Genomic DNA, 20,283 nt, shown 5'->3' with positions numbered 1-20,283 from the left:
GATGAGGCAGAGGAAGGTGGTGATGAGGCAGAGGAAGGTGGTGATGAGGCAGAGGAAGGTGGTGATGAGGCAGATGGAGAGGAAGGTGGTGATGAGGCAGATGGAGAGGAAGGTGGTGATGAGGCAGATGGAGAGGAAGGCGGTGATGAGGCAGATGGAGAGGAAGGCGGTGATGAGGCAGATGGAGAGGAAGGTGGTGATGAGGCAGATGGAGAGGAAGGTGGTGATGAGGCAGATGGAGAGGAAGGTGGTGATGAGGCAGAGGAAGGTGGTGATGAGGCAGAGGAAGGTGGTGATGAGGCAGAGGAAGGTGGTGATGAGGCAGAGGAAGGTGGTGATGAGGCAGATGGAGAGGAAGGCGGTGATGAGGCAGATGGAGAGGAAGGCGGTGATGAGGCAGATGGAGAGGAAGGCGGTGATGAGGCAGATGGAGAGGAAGGTGGTGATGAGGCAGAGGGAGAGGAAGGTGGTGATGAGGCAGATGGAGAGGAAGGCGTGATGGAGAGGATGGAGAGGAAGGCGGTGATGAGGCAGATGGAGAGGAAGGCGGTGATGAGGCAGATGGAGAGGAAGGTGGTGATGAGGCAGATGGAGAGGAAGGTGGTGATGAGGCAGATGGAGAGGAAGGTGGTGATGAGGCAGAGGGAGAGGAAGGTGGTGATGAGGCAGAGGGAGAGGAAGGTGGTGATGAGGCAGATGGAGAGGAAGGTGGTGATGAGGCAGATGGAGAGGAAGGTGGTGATGAGGCAGATGGAGAGGAAGGTGGTGATGAGGCAGATGGAGAGGAAGGTGGTGATGAGGCAGATGGAGAGGAAGGTGGTGATGAGGCAGAGGGAGAGGAAGGTGGTGATGAGGCAGAGGGAGAGGAAGGTGGTGATGAGGCAGATGGAGAGGAAGGTGGTGATGAGGCAGATGGAGAGGAAGGTGGTGATGAGGCAGATGGAGAGGAAGGTGGTGATGAGGCAGATGGAGAGGAAGGTGGTGATGAGGCAGATGGAGAGGAAGGCGGTGATGAGGCAGATGGAGAGGAAGGCGGTGATGAGAAGCGGGTCCCGTCTGCTCACATGGAAAACACACACGTTGTGGTTAAAATGCGTCATATGAAATGCAGTGGACTTTAAAAGCCACAAAGGAAAACCACCACAATTGTATTGCCCCCCAGTGACCCCAAGCAGACACACCCCCCAGCATGCACGGCCCCCACAAGGCTACAACATGTGTTCCTCAGAACCAATGGCATGCAGCCACACAGACACACACACACACAACAAGCACCCATGTGACGGGACAACACGTTCAGAAGGGCTCAATGAAGCCACGTGATGGTGCTTACGCGTCGGCCTTTGCTCGCCGGGCCAACGGATGGCGAGCGCTTCAGCGGCAGGAAGCAGAAACACAGATGTGAATATCAGAGAACGTTACGCAGACTGAGGGCGTCTGTCACCTCAGCGGGTTTAAACCAGCACTTTTTCACTAACGTTAACTATTTAAAACATTCACCCACCATTTACAGAAACTATTTCAACAATTGTATCAGTTTGTTTCAGCCATTCATTCATTATTCGTCTATTTCATTCATTCACTGGGGAACCAGCGCAGCACAAACGGCCCTCGTGTGAAATGCACCTTAAGCTTCAACCAGCCGAGATTGATTGGCAGCTCAATTGTTATATTGAATGTACTTTAGATCAAAATAAGTCACTGGAATGGGCGGATGGGAGCAGGAAAAGGAAACATGGGGCAACTCAAGTGAAGGAAAAATGACTGAAAAAAGGTAAGACGGGTTTAAGGATTTAAAAAATGAACTTTGTAGTTCTGTTCTAGCGCCGATGAGTTAGAACCATTCAAATAGCCCAATGGCCTAAAAGAACTAGCAAGAAAAAAACAATATACAAACTAGAAACAAATCATGTGCATTAGAAGAATTAATCTGATTGCATGTATTTGTAGTAAGGAAATACTTCTCTGATCTTGTTCAAATGTGTTTCTGCAGGAGTCCTGCTCTCGCTTACACTGCTGCACGGACACAAACTCAAAAGACACAATATGGATACACAGATCTACAATAAAATACTCCTACAACTACTGCGACACACACACGGACCACTGCTCCTCAAGAGAAACTTACGTCTTCCCAAAACTCAATTAAAGAAGATGAGGACGAGGAATAAGAGTCCTGATGGACCCGAGAATGAAGCAAGGAAACAACCAAAAGGACACAAATACAGTCGTTCATGTAAACAAAACGGAACAAAACATGAAAGCATGAAGAAAAAGCACAGATATCATTTCTTTTAATGCAAGTTTATAATTTCAAGTTTCTAATTCTCATAGATTTCCATCTGTAGCTGCAGAAGGATTTCAGGTGGCCCACATGCATGTTGGGACTGAATACTTACATCAAACTGGTCCAGCGCTGATGTGGGCGCGTTGAGAAAAGCCAAGAAGGAATTCTGGGAATCCTGGTGCTTGACACCTTCAGACACAGAACAAATAACACAACGGTGGTTAAGTATGTGATATTAACACATCAAAGGGTGACTTAACCAAAGTGAGTCACAGGACCTGTGTTCATATGACCTCAGTAACAATGCATCTCATGCACATCGCACGCGCCTTCAGCTGACATACGGCTGCTGATCACAAAAACGTTTATTTAACTCACTATCGAAAAATGTACATGAAAACATTTCAGTGTTTTCCGTCGGTTTAAACTTCAGGGGATTAAGAGTCGCCACGCGGCTTCATGTCAGGGTGGAACTATGGAACTCTTTAGGGTGGGGGGGTAATTTGAGGGTGGGGGCGCCCCCCTGTTATAATGGTGCATTTAGCAGTCCGCGTGTTGGAGGCTGACGGGGGAACGCGTGGGTGGATGCGGGTGGATGTGGGTGGATGCGGGTGGATGCGGGGGAACGCGTGGGTGGATGCGGGTGGATGCGGGGGAACGCGTGGGTGGATGCGGGGGAACGCGTGGGTGGATGCGGGTGGATGACGGGGGAACGCGTGGGTGGATGACGGGGGGACACGTGGGTGGATGCGGGGGAACGCGGGTGAACACGTGGGTGGATGACGGGGGAACGCGTGGGTGGATGCGGGTGGATGCGGGGGAACGTGTGGGTGGATGCGGGTGAACGCGTTGGTGGATGCGGGTGGATGCGGGGGAACGTGTGGGTGGATGCGGGTGAACGCGTTGGTGGATGCGGGTGGATGCGGGGGAACGTGTGGGTGGATGCGGGTGGATGACGGGGGAACGCGTGGGTGGATGCGGGTGAACACGTGGGTGGATGCGGGTGGATGACGGGGGAACGCGTGGGTGGATGCGGGGGAACGTGTGGGTGGATGCAGGTGAACACGTGGGTGGATGCGGGTGAACACGGGGGAACGCGTGGGTGGATGCGGGGGAACGTGTGGGTGGATGCGGGGGAACGTGTGGGTGGATGCGGGTGAACGTGGGTGGATGCGGGTGGATGCGGGGGAACGTGTGGGTGGATGCGGGGGAACGCGTGGGTGGATGCGGGTGAACGCGTGGGTGGATGCGGGTGGATGCGGGTGGATGCGGGGGCAGTGGTACCTCTGCGTAGCCGCAGCTCCTCCGTCTCTCTCTTCAGCCGGTCGATCTCGGCCAGCAGCTCCTGGTTTCTACCCTCCACATCCTGCAGTTTACTGTTGGTCCCCGACAACAATGAGTCGCATACGAGCCTGAGCTTCATGAACACTTCTATTCTATACATTCTATATCTAAGTATCCGTACCATTCTGTGGACATGTTGTCGGCCTTGACCTTGTTCAACTCGTCTTGGATGCTCTGCTTGGCTCTAATCTCAGCATCTAAAGCCGACTGCAGCTCCAGACGGGCGGACATGTCCAGCTTGGCAAAGCGCCGCATCTTCCACGGCATGTCCTGGAACAGAGAAAGATGGAGGTCAAATGAGAGAGGAGTTACTTATTAGGCAAGCTGTGATAAAGCTGATCTATTACCGTTACTTATTACCACTACTAGTCTGTCAATATAATAGCAATCGTTAAAGTGAAACAAGGCCAAACACAACACAATCCGACTCATTCATCATCCTTATCGCATCTCCAGCCTGCATTTGAATAATACGAGGATTGTTTATTGGACTTAACAGCATCTATCGTAGTTTAAGACTGTGTGTGTGTGTGTGTCTCACTGTGGATCTCGCTCCCAGGCTGGTGTTTCTCAGTCCCTCCAGCTCCTCGGTCATCTTAGTGGCCAGAGCCTGCAGGTATCCCCGGGCATCCTTCTCGTCACTCACCCTGCAGGAAACAAACGTTCATATTTGCTTTAATCTGCAGCCAAAGAACTTCAATGACAAGCTTTGTCAACGTATAATATTCCACCCACTAAACGATGTTGTTTCGTGGTTTGTCTGAAGTACCACAGCTTTTCCACTAGAGGGCAACATGAATCACTAGATTCTTCTAAATGCATTCCAGACTGAGCATTTGTATGTGCACGTTTGGAATGTGTTGTATGTGTCTATCGGCCTTTGAATGGATGCACCGTGTGTGTGTGTGTGTGTGTGTGTGTGTGTGTGTGTGTGTGTGTGTGTGTGTGTGTGTGTGTGTGTGTGTGTGAGGACTGCAGGGCTCGTCCAACAGAGCGAAGCCGAGCAGCTGCTGAGGAGTCACATGAAGGGAGGGTCAAATAGCACAAAGATATTTAGAGGCATGTGAGAAATGCTGCAGCTATTCTGAATAGAGGCACCCAACACACCACTCAACAGCACAGTGACTATGTGTCCTTCGGCTTGTGTGAACGCGTTCATGGAGGTATGCGCCTCGGCGAGTGTTGTGGATGTTGGAGTGAGTCCCTGCATGTGTGTGTGTTTGTGTGTGCGTCTCACCATTGGATTATTTCCGTGATCTGGGCCTCCCAGTGAGCCACACTTTCTTTTTTGTCCGCCAGCTCCCTCATCTCGTCCTCCAGCTGCCTGTTGGAGCCGTTCACCTTCTCAAACATGCTGGTCAGCTGAGGGGAAAACGCAGTGAAAGTCATCCATTAAACATCAGACTGAGAGGCACGTTGGTAAACTTCAACGGCTAAATGTACCCGCTAACCCTACAGCACAGACCCGTGCTCCTGTGTAATGAGGGCAGCAGGTGTCATAGCTGCCTACAGGTAAAGACTGCTTCAATACGGAGGACGAATCGCGGTATTGTTGAAGGTTATGACAGTTGTTATTATATATATAATGTTATAAAGATTATACTAAAACCCAATCAGACACACAGCGGGCCGGGTTCTTCCTATCATCACCTCCTTGGTATCAGAGTTGTGACCACACGTCACGTGCAGATAGTTTCATCCTAAAGGTTTCATTATTGATTTCATGGGGCAGCTCTTGAGCCGTCCATCAATCCCAACGTTGGGGGGGCGACTTGCATTGGATTCATATCGCCTGACATACGAACACCATCCAAGCAGATCCGACGTATTTGGTCTGTTGGTTTTGGAGTTGGACTTTTATCAGAACGTGGGTAGTTGTTCACAGGGAGGCTGTCATGCTCACACGGATGTGCTGAGGTTTGGAAGTGAGCGGCAGCGGTTAGCGTGGCCTCCTCGGCTAGCTCTGTTAGCACGATGGCACTTAATAAAAAACTATGTCCTTAATTCACCGGGTAAATATGTAACGGCAGCTCAGATAAAAAGGTTAAAGCATTTAGCGGTGTGCTGTACAACAAGCCAGCTGTTCACCCTCAATCTGGATCTAACAGTGAAAGTTAAACCGCTGGTTTGTCTGCTCTGAAAACACAATTAAGACTGAATTAATACCTGATTTTTATACTCAGCAAACAAAAGATAATAATAAAATAATAATATTCTCAAACTCTGTACTCAAGGACTGTTTTGTACAGTCACATCAGGGGATCACATCATACAAACAGATTTAATCTGTGCACAACTTCAGCTTGGAGAAATATTATTTTTCAGATTGTGAAACCGAATAAAGCGTTAAATGTGTTGAGGGACATATTTAACGCCACATTCATATTTTATCAATTTCCTCCAGACACTTTATCAGTCGCAGACTTTAAAAACAACATTTTATTGCAAATGTCAGAATGCCTTCCGCTCCGAGACATTGTTTCAATAGGGAGCCATTCCTGAACTTCCAAAGTCAATAGAGTGATTCCATCTGAACGTGCAGAGGGCTGCAGGGGGCCTGCATGGGCCTGCAGGGGGCTTTCATGGGCCTGCAGGGGGCTTTCATGGGGCTGCAAGGGGCTTTCATGGGGCTGCAAGGGGCTGCAGGGGGCTTTCATGGGGCTGCAAGGGGCTGCAAGGGGCTGCAGGGGGCTTGCATGGGCCTGCAGGGGGCTTTCAAGGGGCTGCAGGGGGCTTGCATGGGCCTGCATGGGGCATTCATGGGGGTATCGAGCAGTGATTTCTTTGGCATAGCGGGGAGAGGGCGGGATGCTGAAAGGGTTTGGGCCTGCAGGGTTGTGTGTGTGTGTGTGTGTGTGTGTGTGGTAGAGATAAACAGATACTAATACGCTCGTGGGTGTATTTTGCATGCATGTACTGATATCTGACCTTATCCAGTTCACTGGACAGCTTCTTATTCTCCTCAGTGAGCAGGACTCTCTCCCTCTCGTACTTCTGCTTGGACTCAGTCTCAAACTCCTCACGCTCGCTGTGGCTGCAGGAAGCGCACACACACACACACACACACACACACACACGCACACGCACACACACAGTGTTAAGCTCGTCACACTGTAAACACTGACACAAATTCGCAGCTGCAAAATCAATCTGTCAATATAACACAAAAACTACCACAAAAATGGGACTTTATTTAGAGATCTGTAGTTGGTGGGATGATTGAGGGCTGAATTCAAATGAAGGTCGGTCGACTTATCCACCAAAACTTCAATCCAGTGAATCATCTGCCTCCTACCTTTGTTGGTGTGTGGGCCTCAGACTTCACACATTCCCAGTAAACCTAAATCAAAGGCTTGGTGGTAAAACCATGTCCACATTAAACAGCCCAAACACATTTGATACGGCCGTGTGTTTGAAAGGGATTAGAAAGCCGGGTGAATAATACGTCAGTAACCCAACGGGCATGAAACCAGATCTTAATAAAATGTGATTAATCCAGCAGTTCCCAGCATGGGATCAGGCCCCCTGACCACCTACCAGGTGGTCTGCAGCGGAAACACAAGGGTTTTTTATCTTATTTGGCACATATTATATCCATTATTAGAAGCAAAATAACAAGTTGCCTCACTCTTTTAATTCAGAAACAACCTTTAGATTTATGTTAGCGTGAACGTCTGAAATAACATTGTGTTTTCTTGACAGTCCTGCTGCTGCTTCCCCTCTGGCAATGACATCACTTAGATCAACAATCGTTTCATTAATAGATGCTAAAACTCTAGAACTCGTCTGCGTAGCTCAGTCAAGGAGATCTGCATAGGCTCCTATTGTGGACGCATTACTACTAGTTAGAGTCTAACTATAACTAACTTAGTATAATAGTAACTTCACAGCTACTACACATTAATACTACACATGGCCTTTTTAATAGGATGGTAATTACCTCACGCAATCATCACTGGAGAGACAATAAAGAAACAGAAATATCGTCATGATATCGGACGCCACGCGACCGGGAATACAAGAGACAAAAACAACGGATGGGATGAAGACAAAGACAGGAGCACCTCTCGCGGCGCGTCTTGTCCAGCTTGTCTTTGAGCATGAGGATCTCTTTCTGCAGGGTCAGCTGCTGGCCCTCGGCGTCCCGCAGCTCTTTGCGCGCCGCCTTCAGCTCGGTGGCGTGCTGCGCCTCCCTGCGCGCCAACTCCTCCTCGTACAGGAGCGTCTTCTTCTCCAGGTCCCCCCGCAGGCGGCCCACCTCCTGGCTCTGGTCTGCCGAGGCCGGACCTGCGGAGGAGCCGGCCTGCTTCACCTGGTGGGGGAGAGGCGGGGGTGAGGCTGGGAGGAAGATGGGAGACGGCGTCCATGACAGTACTGAGTGTCCTGGTCTAGATGGCGTGGAGTCGGATACAGATGCGCGGAGGCTCCGTGGACGTTTCCTTGCACGCTTACTTTAAGCCCTTCCAGGTCCTCCTCCAGCTGACGGCTGTACTGCTCGTTGCGCTCCCTCAGCTTCCTCTCCTTCTGAGCCTCCGCTGCCTGCTCCTCCGCCTGCACCGCCATCTGGTTGGTGCAGAAACTCCAGTGCGTTAGAGGCGAGCATAGACGATACTCCACGACATGGTTTCGTATCTATAGTCGTAGATTTCTACCGTACACGGGAGGTGGCAGAGGCGTGAATAGTGAGGAGACAGAACAGGGCGTGCGACCAACCACAGGGTGACTACTCTACCTCCTTCTTGGCTCTCTCGGCCTTTCGCACCTCAAGGCGGAGAGCCTCGACCTTCTGACCCTGGCTCTCCATCTCCTCCTCCTTGTCACGCAGCTGGCGGACCAGGCGCTGCTTCACCGACCTGGGGCGGAGGTTGAGTCAGACTTGGAGCAAGTACACGACCACCTAAACCAGCGCTTTGCTTAGTGGTGAGGAGCAGCGGTCCTACCGGAGGTCGGTGAGTCTCTCGTTGAGCTCAGAAAACTCCTGCATGGCCAGTTTCCTCTGGCTGTGGGCTTCCTTCAGCTCCTTGGACTGAGACTTCAGCTTCTCATTGGCCTCCAGGAGATCCTGGACAGAGAAAAGGGATGCAAGTACACATTGAGATACAGTGACTTCTAGAAGAACTCCTCTCCATCGAAGCTTTAATTAACCTTTTTTGGATCAAAGCGGAGCAGTCAGGTTTTTTATTTTCTGTGGATTTCTTATAAATATTGTGACCCCGAACAATGAAGTATATTCGGTTCCCTCTGATACACATTTTAAGTATAAAAATATGTTTTTAATTACATTTGAACACTACATTATGAGGGAAGTGTATGTGGTGTGTGGTACTTTAGCCCGGTTGTGGTTTTCCATGTGTAGCATGATAAAGGAGAATATTATCCCAAAAGGCATCAGTGCATTGACTTACATAGAGGCCGACACCTGGTCCAGTGCTTTAGGCTGTTCAGGAGGCCTTTCAGATACAAGTATTGGTGCATTTCTCCCAAAAATAATAAAGAACTAAGCATTGTTGTCCTGCCAGTGGCACGTTTGTCACCTTAGATAATAGAAGCACCGTACGTCGATGACACACAGGAGGCTTCTACCTTGTGCATGTCATCCTTCTCCTGAGCGACGCTCTTCACCCGCCTCTCCAACGTCTTGACGTGTTTCGATGAGTCCTCCAGGTCCCTGCGGGCCAGAGACACGTCCTCCAGCTGCTTCTCTAGTTGGCCCGAGTCTGACACACAGGCACACGCGCACACGCAGTTTTAAAATGTAACGGAACAGACTTTGACCATGGTTGTGTTAGTTTGTCAGAATGTGGTGAATTAGGAAAAGATGGCGCGGAATTGAATATGAGAAGAGAAGAAGAATCCTGACCAGCGATCTGCTTCTTGAGGACGTCGATCTCACTCTTCAGACTCCTGATCTCCACCTCCTTGTTGGCGCTGGGAGGCCCCTCGCCTGTCGGGTGCTGCAGCGCCTGCACCGTCTGAGTGGCCTCTGCAACCGGCCATTTGGAAGCATCAGTTTGCTGCTTTGTTAAACTAGGTTTTTTTTGGGAAGCTGCACCAACATGTGGTTAAAGTGCAGCTGGACCGGCGGCCGTGCAGTGCGTCTCCTCACCTTGCAGTTTGCGGCACAGCTCTACTTTCTCCTGCTCCAGGCGGCTGATCCTCCGCTCATAGGCCTCTGTGGCCAGGCTGTCCTCCAGGCTGCGCTGGACATCCAGGTCCAACTGGTCCCGGCCCGCCTTCCCCGGCTCGCCCGCCAGCTGCCGCAGGCAAGCCCGGTCGGACAGGGAACTAGAGGGAAGGGGGGGAGGGCGGAGGAAAGGGGGCAGGAGGCATGAGGACCATCGCAGTGAGAGGCGGTGATTAATGAGCATAATGGTGTTTGAACAGTAGGAGAGCATTCGACATGGAGCTACGGGGAAGGACCAGAGGAGACGTGGGCAACAGGAGATATATGTGAAGGTGGAGAGGATGTGGAGTCATGTAGGGACAGGGAGGGTGGAGCAGGAATGACGGCTACAAAAAGGAAGACGCACGCACACCCCGTAATTTGCCTTTGTCAATTATCCTCCCCTTAAATATTTAACTATATCCTTAACTTCACCAACCTGAATACCAAAATAAAAAGACCCACCAAGTCTAAATCTAGGCAGTAGTATTATAAACAATGGCTTATATAGAATGTATTTTGGCACTTACCATTTACTGGTGTAGGTGAAGCCCACAAAGGGCAGGTGGTGGCCCGAGAAGGCCGTGTGAGAGGGAGGGGGCATGGTCTCCTGAAAGACGATCAGAAGATACGTCAGAAGTGAGATCTTTCATGCTGGTGTCTGATGAACTATCTGCACACGAGCCGCCCACCGAGTTCTTCAGGCAGTCGTCATCCACGTCGAAGTTGGAGGTGTCGGTGGGGCTGCTGACCTCTGGGATGTAGGGGGCCTCACACGACCGAACGTTTTCCCAATCAATGCCTGAGCACAAGAGCGGTCGCACTTACAGCGCGATGCAAGACCCAAAACACTGGCAATTACCAACTCAGAGAACTGATCAAACCTGATAGAAGACATTTCACTTTCTGTTGAATAGGCTGCTGCCTCAATATACAACATTACAAAAGAGGAAGAATATATCCATCGTTTCAAATATTAACTAACACGATACAAAAAACAAAGCAACACACCTTAAGAGTAAAAAGAGGACCGTATTAATAAATGTCACCAAAAAATAAAAACAGAAATCGTTTTGTATCATCGACAGCTAAAACACATTATGGCATAAAATAGAACAAAGGCCACCAGCAGAAGCAGCGGGACATCATCCACGAGATGCTAATGCTAATCTGCTAATACACAACTGCTAGAAAGATCAGATTAAAAACAACGGCAGGAAACCACGGAGACGTTGGCTACGTTGAACTGTACCGACGAAGAAGGGGTGGTGCTTGAAGTCCTCAATGCCGTTCTGGCCCAGTCGGTGCTCTCGACTGCAAATGAGCCTGCGGATCAGATCCTTGGCGTCCTCGGACACGTCGGTGATCTGCTGGGGGAACTGGAAGCGCTCCTGCGCCGGACGGGATGGTGATTAGAGATCAGATTGCTTCTTGTAGCTGTAACGTCTGTACACGGGGTGCCTCTGTCCATGACACCGCGTGACCCGTCCCGCTCTGCTGACACGGTCACGCATTAGCAAGACAGAAGCAGCAGAAACCCCACGGAGGAGCTCACCTTGTGGTTCATGATCTTCCCATAGGTCTCCACCAGGGACTCTGCGTAGAAAGGCGTCTCGCCGTACAGCATTTCATACATGCACACGCCCAGGGACCACCAGTCGCACTCCGGTCCATACTTGCCCTTCCCATCCTCCATGGCCTGCAGTATTTCTGGGGAGATGTAGTCGGGCGTCCCCACCGCCACGGAGGACTGCACCTAGCGGAGGCACCGGAGCAAGCGGTCAGAAACGGACCCTAAGGATGCCGCACAAAGGCTGCACGCGGATGACGAGTTACAGGCCCACGACTTTAACGTCTCAACCACAGGGTTATTGAGCCTGTCATCAAATCCACGTTCATGAACCTGATGCCAAATATGGAATTAAAATCAAGGAATGATGAATTTTGCCAAAAGGTGGGGAAGAGAAAAGATGGATGTTGGCGTCGCTTCCTGTTATTTTAAGAGGTTGCAGATGAAATACAATCTTATCATAAGTCAAGGCTTCAATCTCAACGTTTCGGTGTGACCCCCCGTCGAGCCCCACGTTTATTGTTCCAAATGATCGTATAACCTCATCACTGTACTATTGGAGGGACACGTCAGGAGCTTTTCATCCTGTCATTCTTCCGTTACGTAACACCTGAGGGAAACATTTATTTCTCTGAATCAAACTGCAGCCACAGCCAAGCAGATGACCACAACCCCCCCTGGGAGAGCCGGGGGGGTGAGGAGGAGGTCACAGTAGCTCTGGTTTGTTTGCTCTGGACTGGATATCTGCAGCAGTGTGGTTAAGAGGAACAACGTACTGTCCCGTCCTCCATGAGCTTGAGGCAGGAGCCGAAGTCGGCCAGGCGGATGTGGCCGTTCATATCCAGCAGAATGTTGTCGGGCTTGATGTCCCTGAAGGAAGCCGGAGAGAAAGAGAGAAGATGAGGAACCACCTTCCAAACCAAACAACACCTATCGCACACGAGACCGATCTCTAATCAAGTATCATCAAACTAAGTGACCTGCTCTGACCTCACCCGTACAGCTGGCGTGGGACAATATCATGAAACATTTGAAACATTGATGGTGGAACCGGGAGAACCGGCAGTACGCCTGATGGTGGTTTGTGTCTGGTCTCTGCGCTCCATGGCGGCGTTCACATGGCCAGTGGCCTCAACTAAAAGTAACTAAATATAGCTCGAGCCCCCCGCCTGATGGACGGACACCACATACCGTAAACGAGTGCATACATTCATGCAGATGTACAGTAATGACATTCACGTGATATTAAGTAGGAACCTGAACGCCACGAACAACGGAATCAGACAATCAATTCTTCTTCTAAGGGAACCGTGTTGTGGCTTCTACACACCAATCCTGCACATAATAATTGGTGATTTTATCGATGGCTCTGAGTTTCTTGTTGTTCCTGCAGGTCGGAAGAATCTAATATGACGCGGCTGACCCGGAAAGGCCCACAGGTGGCGCTAATGTGCCAAAAACACGGCAACGCACTGCGAAAGGTCGGGGAGAAGAAGACAGTCTGCATGTACGGGAACGCCGCTTTCAATATTTATACAACAATGTTTCCGAGGACACGGGTCAGTCAGCAGGTCCGATTATCGACGGGCTGGTCAGTGTCGCTGCTCATTTCCCCACGCAGACCCGAGTGTTGTTTGGGGTTAGATTTTGATTTGTTATTTCATAAGTATTGATATATTTGACTTTGTTTAATGTGCTTTATGATTAAGTGGCTTTTACTAGTATAATCTATCTTTATTTGAAAATTGCACTGTTTTTACAACGCTTTTACAAATGCATCGATTAAAATACTTTCTGACGCCTGGAGTGTCCGTCCATCACCAGGCGCACACAGTCCTGACAGGAAGCGACAACCTTACAAATCATACATGACACCTGGAACACTGTGAGCATGTGAAACGCTTCAGTAGCTGGAAGAACTTAATCTGTTCCAGAGTGGTTGAGTTGGTCCTCGTGTCTGTCCTGTAGGGACGGGCAGCACAGAGGGGTCCTGATGCTGTGTCTCTCTTCACCGTCCTTCTTCCCCAAATCGGCCTGATCGACCTTTTCTCTCTCGGCCGCCCGACTCTTAAAATCATCCTTCCTTAAAGGTTGTGATGAGGCCCCCCAAGCCCCCCAATCCCACCGACTCAGGAGCCGAGTCACATTTAGCCCTCCACAAATGGCCGGAGGCGCTAAGCTACGGCTAGCCCACGCTGGTTAGCGTAGCTAAGCTACGGCTAGCCCACGCTGGTTAGCGTAGCTAAGCTACGGCTAGCCCACGCTGGTTAGCGGCGCTAAGCTACGGCTAGCCCACGCTGGTTAGCGGAGCTAATTGGGCTCCTGTGTCACGGAGCTCGTGGCGTCTTAAGGAGCAGAGCAGGGACGAGAATAGCAGGAGTTAATCTGCTCTTAAGGCCGCGGCCTCCATCTGTGACGGCCATCTGGACGCCGCCGCGTAACAGGAGACACGCATGGACCAGGCGTGTCCACATGGCACCGGCAGAGCGCTGGTGGACTGACAGGACCCGGCACCACAGCTTTCCATTTCTAATCAGGCTGAAAATGAAGTCTAACGCGCAGGAAGTCCGGAGCGTGGCGTCGGTTGAGGGGACGTGTTAACAGGCCGTGCTGGTGGGACGGCGCTCACACAGGCTCTGCAGTCACCCGCTCAGGACCATTGTCCTCCCTCCACTTTGCAGCTCTGTCCCCGCGTCCACACACACACACACACACACACACACACACACACACACACACACACACACACACACACACACACACACACACACACACACACACACACACACACACACACACACACACACACACACACACACACACACACACACACACTTTTGTCGGCGTTCACATCCCCCATCTCCAATCTCACCCGTCAGAACCCCTCTCCTCCCCCCCGCGGCAGACAGATGTGGTGCTCGGCGGCACAAAGCCATGCTGAGTTGGCCTATTGATGCGTTTGTCCGGCCCCTGTGGGAGGCCACGCGGATCACTGACCACTGAATAAATGAACACACACACACACACACAGGGACAGAAGGGCGACCCCGAGGCGCTTTGCTCCTCATTTATTTCATTCTAGGCTCAACAGGACGACATGTATTCATCTGAAAGGGCTCGATGGTAAAACTACTTCACAGCGCAAGAAAATCAGCCCACATTACAGGAGCTGAAATACCAGATGGACCAATCAGGCTGAATGTCTGAACAATAGAACTACAAATCACCACGGACCTACAAAGGCCTTATTCTACGACCAATCAGTTTCATTGCAATCAGGCAAATATTCCTGACTATAATGTTTATTTAACCTTCATTTTTTTTTGAGTTTGCGAACCAACATGAAAAACATAATTCTTACTCCTGCAAAGTGAGCAGACATCGACTTGATGAGCACAACGCAGTAAACAAACTAACAAGTGACCAGTAAGCGGACGGCGCGATGAGTCTCCTTCGTTAAGACTTTTAAAAACAGATGGAGTTCATACGGTAGAACAATGATTTGAATACGTCAAGCTTGGTCGAGCATTTCAGACTTCTTACCAAAAGCCTATTAAATAAAAGCGCTACCTGAGAATGATGAAGACAACGGTTCTTTTTGGAAATAACGTTTGACGAAGGGGAGTTGGCGCTGATCTCATGACGAGGAGCGTCCACGTGGACGGCGGGTAGTTCGTGGCCTGGGTATTGATCTCATTGTGTGTTTGGTGAGACACAGTCGGAGACATTGGCAGTGAGTCAGTGAGTCATCGTTTGCCCTCAGCCAGGAGGAGGAAGCAGAAGCCCCGTCGGGGACGCGGCGCATCCTCGTTCTGATCACATCCACGAGACAACGAGGACGCTCGGGTCCCAGAGCTGCCTGCCTGGTGCCGACCGCTCCCCTCACAGCTGGGGGGGGGTCTTCTGGGTCGACCAGATGAAGGTGGAGGTGGAGGCAAATGAAAACGTGCCCCGCTGAGCCCTGGTTGGTGGCACAAACGCCCAGATGGCTGACTTAAGCTGCAGCCCCACAAAGGAGAGGCGGTTTTTCTTTGTAGCGGGAGGTGGGGGGGGGGCTGCTGGGTCACAGTGCACCTTCAGGAGTCAGCCGGAGGGTCACCAGGACTTCAGATTCACCCAAAGCAAAACTGGCGTCTCAGACAACGGGGTCCCAAGAGGAAAGCAGCACAAGCTGCCTCCAGAAAGGGGGCCACGATCGGAGGGGGGGTGGGCTTCTCTTAAAGGACACACGGGTCCTTAATACATTGTACTCCAGTTTAGTCAGAGGAAACCCACCAATCACACGCACACACACGGGAGGACAGGCTGGACAGACTGCCTCCACCCATCTGCAGATCTCCCACAACGTGTGCAAGTCAAAAAGAGAGAGCAAAGTGGGGGGGCGGCACCACACCCCCACACCTCCCTAACCCATCATTACTGTCCCAAAACGTCCTGGAGTAGCGATGCCGTCCCCTCTTTGCTTGTCCTTTTTTTTTTCCCTTCCGTCTCCGTCACCAACCCCCACCGGCGGCCCCCAGATAACACCATGCAATTAGTGGCTCCTCGTCCCTCCCCCTTCGCTGCCCTTTTCTTCCATCTACATCTCTGAGTCGGTTCCTTCCCTCAGCACGTTTCCAGTGGCGCATTAGAGATCAGAGCGAGCGCAGACACACCCAAAGCCGCCTTCGCCGTCCTCTCCCCGACCCCCCCCCCCCCGTCCCGTGTCCTCTCGTTTGTCCGTCCTTCCCTCGGCCCCCTGAACTGACGTGCTGTGACTCTTAAACTGTGGTAACACGCCTACGTGACGGCTTCCTGTCTGGCTACGACACACTTCCTGCTCCCAAGCTGTTAAAACTAGCTTAGAAAATGAACAGCTGGTCCACATGTGGATATTGGTCAGCAGGACAGTTACTCATTTGTCGTCTGAGGTGAGCGAGGCGTCAGGATGCGTCACGCAGTCCCTCCTCCTCCACTTAGATCAGTGTCCATCCGCTCACGAGGGACGAATGCGTCTCTGTAGCTGCTCAATGCTCCGCCGTGTCCACCCGATGGTGCAGCAGCGTGTGCGTCTTCTGCTTGAGCGCCAGCAGATACAAACTGGCCTCAGAGATGTTCACTTGTCCCCACATAGTCGTTGTAGAGAATATTGTAAAAATACAGATTATTGGCCTACTTATAATAGCTCAATAGATTTAGAATGTAGTACTTTTACATGGGTTGAAGTATAAAGTATGATCGGACGGCAGAGGGACCCACAAAGAACCTCTCCTTCTTTTCTTAAAAACAACTATTCAAATGTGAAAATGAATATTCACACAGGACAGCAGCAGCGGCGCGACGGTCTGCTTTGCTGGTGGGCGCAAACTGTCCTGACTGTGTGTAGCATGAATAAAACAGACCAGAGTTCATTTACTTATTTTTATGTAGGTAACATGTTGTTAAATATGCGTAAACTCAAATAAATGACCTATACAAGCGGCTATGTCTCGTTGTATTCATTGGCCCTGTTATTGACGTGTGCACCACCCAGTTGTACCGACGGCCGTAGGTGATGACGCACAACCAAAACGTGCGGAGAACCACGGGGACGCGCATTCTGCTCGCTCACCTGTGGACGTAGTGGAGCTGGTGAACGGAGTCGATGGCCAGCACCATCTCAGCCAGGTAGAACCTGGCCATCTCCTCCGGCAGCCGGTCCTCGAACTTACTGAGCAGAGTCAGCAGATCCCCGCCCACGTAGTAGTCCATGACCAGGTACTAGAGACACCAGGAGAGAGCCGACAGGGGGACAGTTAGCCTTGTTAAGTCACCAGCCTCATCTCAGCATCGGTGACAGAAGTTCTACGGCGTTGACCATGTTTAATGTCGCCTGGAGGCAAGGACGGGCATCCTTGCGCTGATCAGCCGGGTGAGATCAGTTTATTTGGCAGAGGCAGCATCACGGCTCAGATTTATCAAACAACTTTCCTGAAGCATAAAACACGGCTACTGAGACATAAATGCACCTGAATACAAATGAGCCCATGTAGAGAGCAGAATACTCAGGTCAAAGGTCAGCATAGCGTGAAGCAGTGAGAGGACTCATGAGGAAAACGGTATCTCACACACACAAAGAAAAGGTCTGTCGGTTTTTCTTACAGAAACACTCTAAATAGAGAGAGCTGCACAGGCAGTGGCGTTTCTTTTTTACGCCTTTGGGGAGAGTCCAGGGGAAGCTTTTGTTATGAGATTGTGGAAATTGGAATGATAAGCAGTCGTGGAATTTAAACCGGGCTCTCAAACAGACACAGAGAGAGAGAGAGCGAGAGAGAGAGAGAGGATGGGCGGGTCGGGTTCGATCGTCGGCCTCCAGCAGCCAATGAGAGAGAGGCAGAACAAAGTCATTCTCTTGGTCTTTTATTGAAATGTTCTTTTAGAAGTGGATCCATTCCATGTTGTGGGATGCGGTGGGAAGTGAACGCTGCCGTCACGCAGAGGTGGTTCTGTTAATCAACAGGCGGTTGTAACTTAGAACGAACGTGTTGACGTTTGTGAAGCTGGGCGGGGGGGTCGTGGATGAGTAAAGGTTCAAAGTTCACAGAGAAAGGGTGGAGACCTGGCAGTGGGGACTTTGGGGAATGCGCTTGTGTGCTGCTGCTTATGAGGACACACGTGTTCAGAGAGCAGGAGGAAGGAGGAGGTTCTGCACCAGATTATTGTCGTCCTGGAAGGCGTAGTGCAGGGTGGTGATCCACTGGCAGTCCCCGTTTACCAACACGTCCCGCTCCTCCCGGAAACACGCCGTCTGGGGAAAGCAGCAGCAAACACGACACCGCTGAGATTAAACATCATACTGACCCCCCCCAGTGCTCCTCAGCTCCTTCACACATGTTCTCTCCCTATAACCTCTTTAGGTAAGTAGCAGCGCCTGAAATTGCCCCCTGAAAAATTGCAGTTGCCCCCCCCCCCCCCAGCATACACAAACACGTGCCGCTCGCAGCCGACAGACTACTACCAGCAGCTTAGGACATAAACCTGACTTGTCCCTGGAGCTACAGGCACTACTAGTGTGTAACACACACACACACACACACACACACACACACACATACACACACACAGTGGCCCGAGGATTGAAAGACTCGGGGGAGCAACAGGAATGTCAGACGTCAGGCCGTCAGGAAGAGGTCGATGAGCAGAACATGCAGCGTCAGCGTGTAGCAACATGTTCTGGAAGCGGTTAGCGATGGAGGTCCGACTCCACTGCAGATGGTTAATCATAAACCTTACACTGCATTTTCTTTACAGGTCCCCCCCCCCTTCCTTAACACTGCTGTTGGCTCGCGCCCGTGAGTGGCGCTCACCTCGGCTCGCTTCAGCATCTCCCACTTGTTGAGGATCTTCATGGCGAACACCTTGTCCGTGTTTCTCACTTTCACAACCGCAACCTGCAAAGAGAAGAGCGTGGCGTGTTAGTGAGAAGGCACCGTGAGCCGTGTAACAACCACATGCTACGCCGCGCCGTCGTAGCATTGATTATATACAGCGATGTAATGGAGCCAAAGTTCCACATTTCATATCTGGCATCTTTTTTTCCCCCCCAACAGGCTGAGGACGGTCGGCAAGAGCTCGTGCGCAATGGGCCATACATGCGATGGATGTGAGAGGATTCCCAGAGCTAAGTGTTAGCCTGTCGGTTAGCCTGTCACCTTACCAGCAATCCGTGACCCTCAGCTCCCGTCTCAACAACAGAACTGCCACGACAAACCTCCCCCGGCTCGGGCTTCACGTTTGGCCAAAAAAGGAGCTGCACAAGTGGCTGTGACGAAGCCCTGCGAGCTCCCAGCCAGACAACACGTCCACGCAAACGCACATCCTGTCTGCTCCCCTACATTCCTGCACATTACTGTGGGACTCTACTCATTTTTATCATAAGGAGTAGGATTAGAACAGACCTTTTCTGAGGGTTAATTGCTGAGGGAAATATGCATAGATTTGTAGGGGGAAAGAAACACACACACACACACACGCAAGAAGTGAAACAAACACAGGCGCTCCGTGCAGCAGAGGGGCCTGTAGTCTATTAAATGAGTTGGGGAATGCTGCTAATGCAATACAATGATAACATTCCTGCAGTGTTTGGATTTCCCCTCAGCAGAGGAGCACAGGGGGCTGTTTTGGTCTCTTTCTCCGTCTCTCCTCTGCTCCTTCCGTCATCTTGTCCCTGCTGTCGGCCTGCTGGTCCCAGGAAGGCCTCACAAAGACCAACTTCACACAGTTTCTGTTTGGGCTTTTTGTCCTTATATGTGGTTTTTATCAGTTTGGTAACAAACCACAGCAGCCGATTCCACCGGCCCAGTACTGAGATCACACCAGCTAGCTGCCGCCACACAGAAGCAGTGTTGTGATGACACATGTCAAGCAGAACACAACCTACACAGGCTGTTAAACGCTCTGCTTTCAACTGCTGGAGATGCACACCATCCCAAAAGGTAGCTACCATGACAACCAGGCCTGTCGCCATAATCAATATGATGACTTACCATCAGCAGGCTCGGGCAGCGCGCACGCACGCACGCACGCGCACACGCACACACAGAATGAGAGAAGAGCCGGTTAACGAGAAGGTACGTCGACTTTGTTTAGCAACAGTGGCGACGAAAACAGGCAACACAACGAAGTGTAAAATCTCATCTACACCAACAACCATCCGCCGGCCTTTAACCCACGGTCGGTTCCTCCAGAGGAGCCATGTGATGAAGACAATTAAGGACGAATCAGTGACTCCTAATGGAATCATGGGGCAGCTGACCACTCAAACCTCTGCTCTGCCGTTATTACTGTCGTCCAGGATGTCGTACGCCTTCCTAACTTTGGGATCAAACAGACGCCAAAAAAACTAAACCACCGGTCAACCTCTCGGGAGCTTTCAGGTGCCAGATGCAGACAACTATTTAG

General features: G+C 51.0%; 1 protein-coding gene across 12 annotated transcripts in view; it reads right to left on the bottom strand.

Annotated features, from left to right (window-relative positions):
- cdc42bpab (CDC42 binding protein kinase alpha (DMPK-like) b) overlaps positions 1–20,283 on the bottom strand; it is a 52,601-nt gene that overhangs the window by 9,665 nt on the left and 22,653 nt on the right. For 5 of the 12 annotated variants that reach the window (XM_040161212.2, XM_040161215.2, XM_040161213.2 and 2 more), the window contains exons 3-25: positions 18,690–18,773; positions 18,035–18,130; positions 16,955–17,103; positions 12,141–12,234; positions 11,350–11,550; positions 11,047–11,185; positions 10,487–10,596; positions 10,325–10,404; positions 9,738–9,916; positions 9,492–9,614; positions 9,215–9,348; positions 8,572–8,693; positions 8,364–8,484; positions 8,084–8,194; positions 7,696–7,943; positions 6,560–6,665; positions 4,869–4,993; positions 4,173–4,278; positions 3,753–3,901; positions 3,572–3,663; positions 2,400–2,476; positions 2,129–2,176; positions 1,334–1,372 (exon numbers count right to left, since the gene is read on the bottom strand). In XM_040161212.2, the coding sequence (XP_040017146.2) occupies positions 1,334–1,372; positions 2,129–2,176; positions 2,400–2,476; positions 3,572–3,663; positions 3,753–3,901; positions 4,173–4,278; positions 4,869–4,993; positions 6,560–6,665; positions 7,696–7,943; positions 8,084–8,194; positions 8,364–8,484; positions 8,572–8,693; positions 9,215–9,348; positions 9,492–9,614; positions 9,738–9,916; positions 10,325–10,404; positions 10,487–10,596; positions 11,047–11,185; positions 11,350–11,550; positions 12,141–12,234; positions 16,955–17,103; positions 18,035–18,130; positions 18,690–18,773 (2,733 nt within the window). The remainder of the gene's footprint in view (positions 1–1,333; positions 1,373–2,128; positions 2,177–2,399; positions 2,477–3,571; positions 3,664–3,752; positions 3,902–4,172; positions 4,279–4,868; positions 4,994–6,559; positions 6,666–7,695; positions 7,944–8,083; positions 8,195–8,363; positions 8,485–8,571; positions 8,694–9,214; positions 9,349–9,491; positions 9,615–9,737; positions 9,917–10,324; positions 10,405–10,486; positions 10,597–11,046; positions 11,186–11,349; positions 11,551–12,140; positions 12,235–16,954; positions 17,104–18,034; positions 18,131–18,689; positions 18,774–20,283) is intronic. The other 7 variants (XM_040161216.2, XM_078093941.1, XM_078093940.1 and 4 more) reach the window with 2 other exon arrangements.

Source organism: Gasterosteus aculeatus, chromosome 18, assembly GCF_964276395.1.
Source record: "Gasterosteus aculeatus chromosome 18, fGasAcu3.hap1.1, whole genome shotgun sequence".
In the NCBI taxonomy this organism is placed as follows: domain Eukaryota; kingdom Metazoa; phylum Chordata; class Actinopteri; order Perciformes; family Gasterosteidae; genus Gasterosteus; species Gasterosteus aculeatus.
Note: the sequence above shows the minus strand (reverse complement) of the source record. Positions and strands in the feature narration are given on the sequence as shown.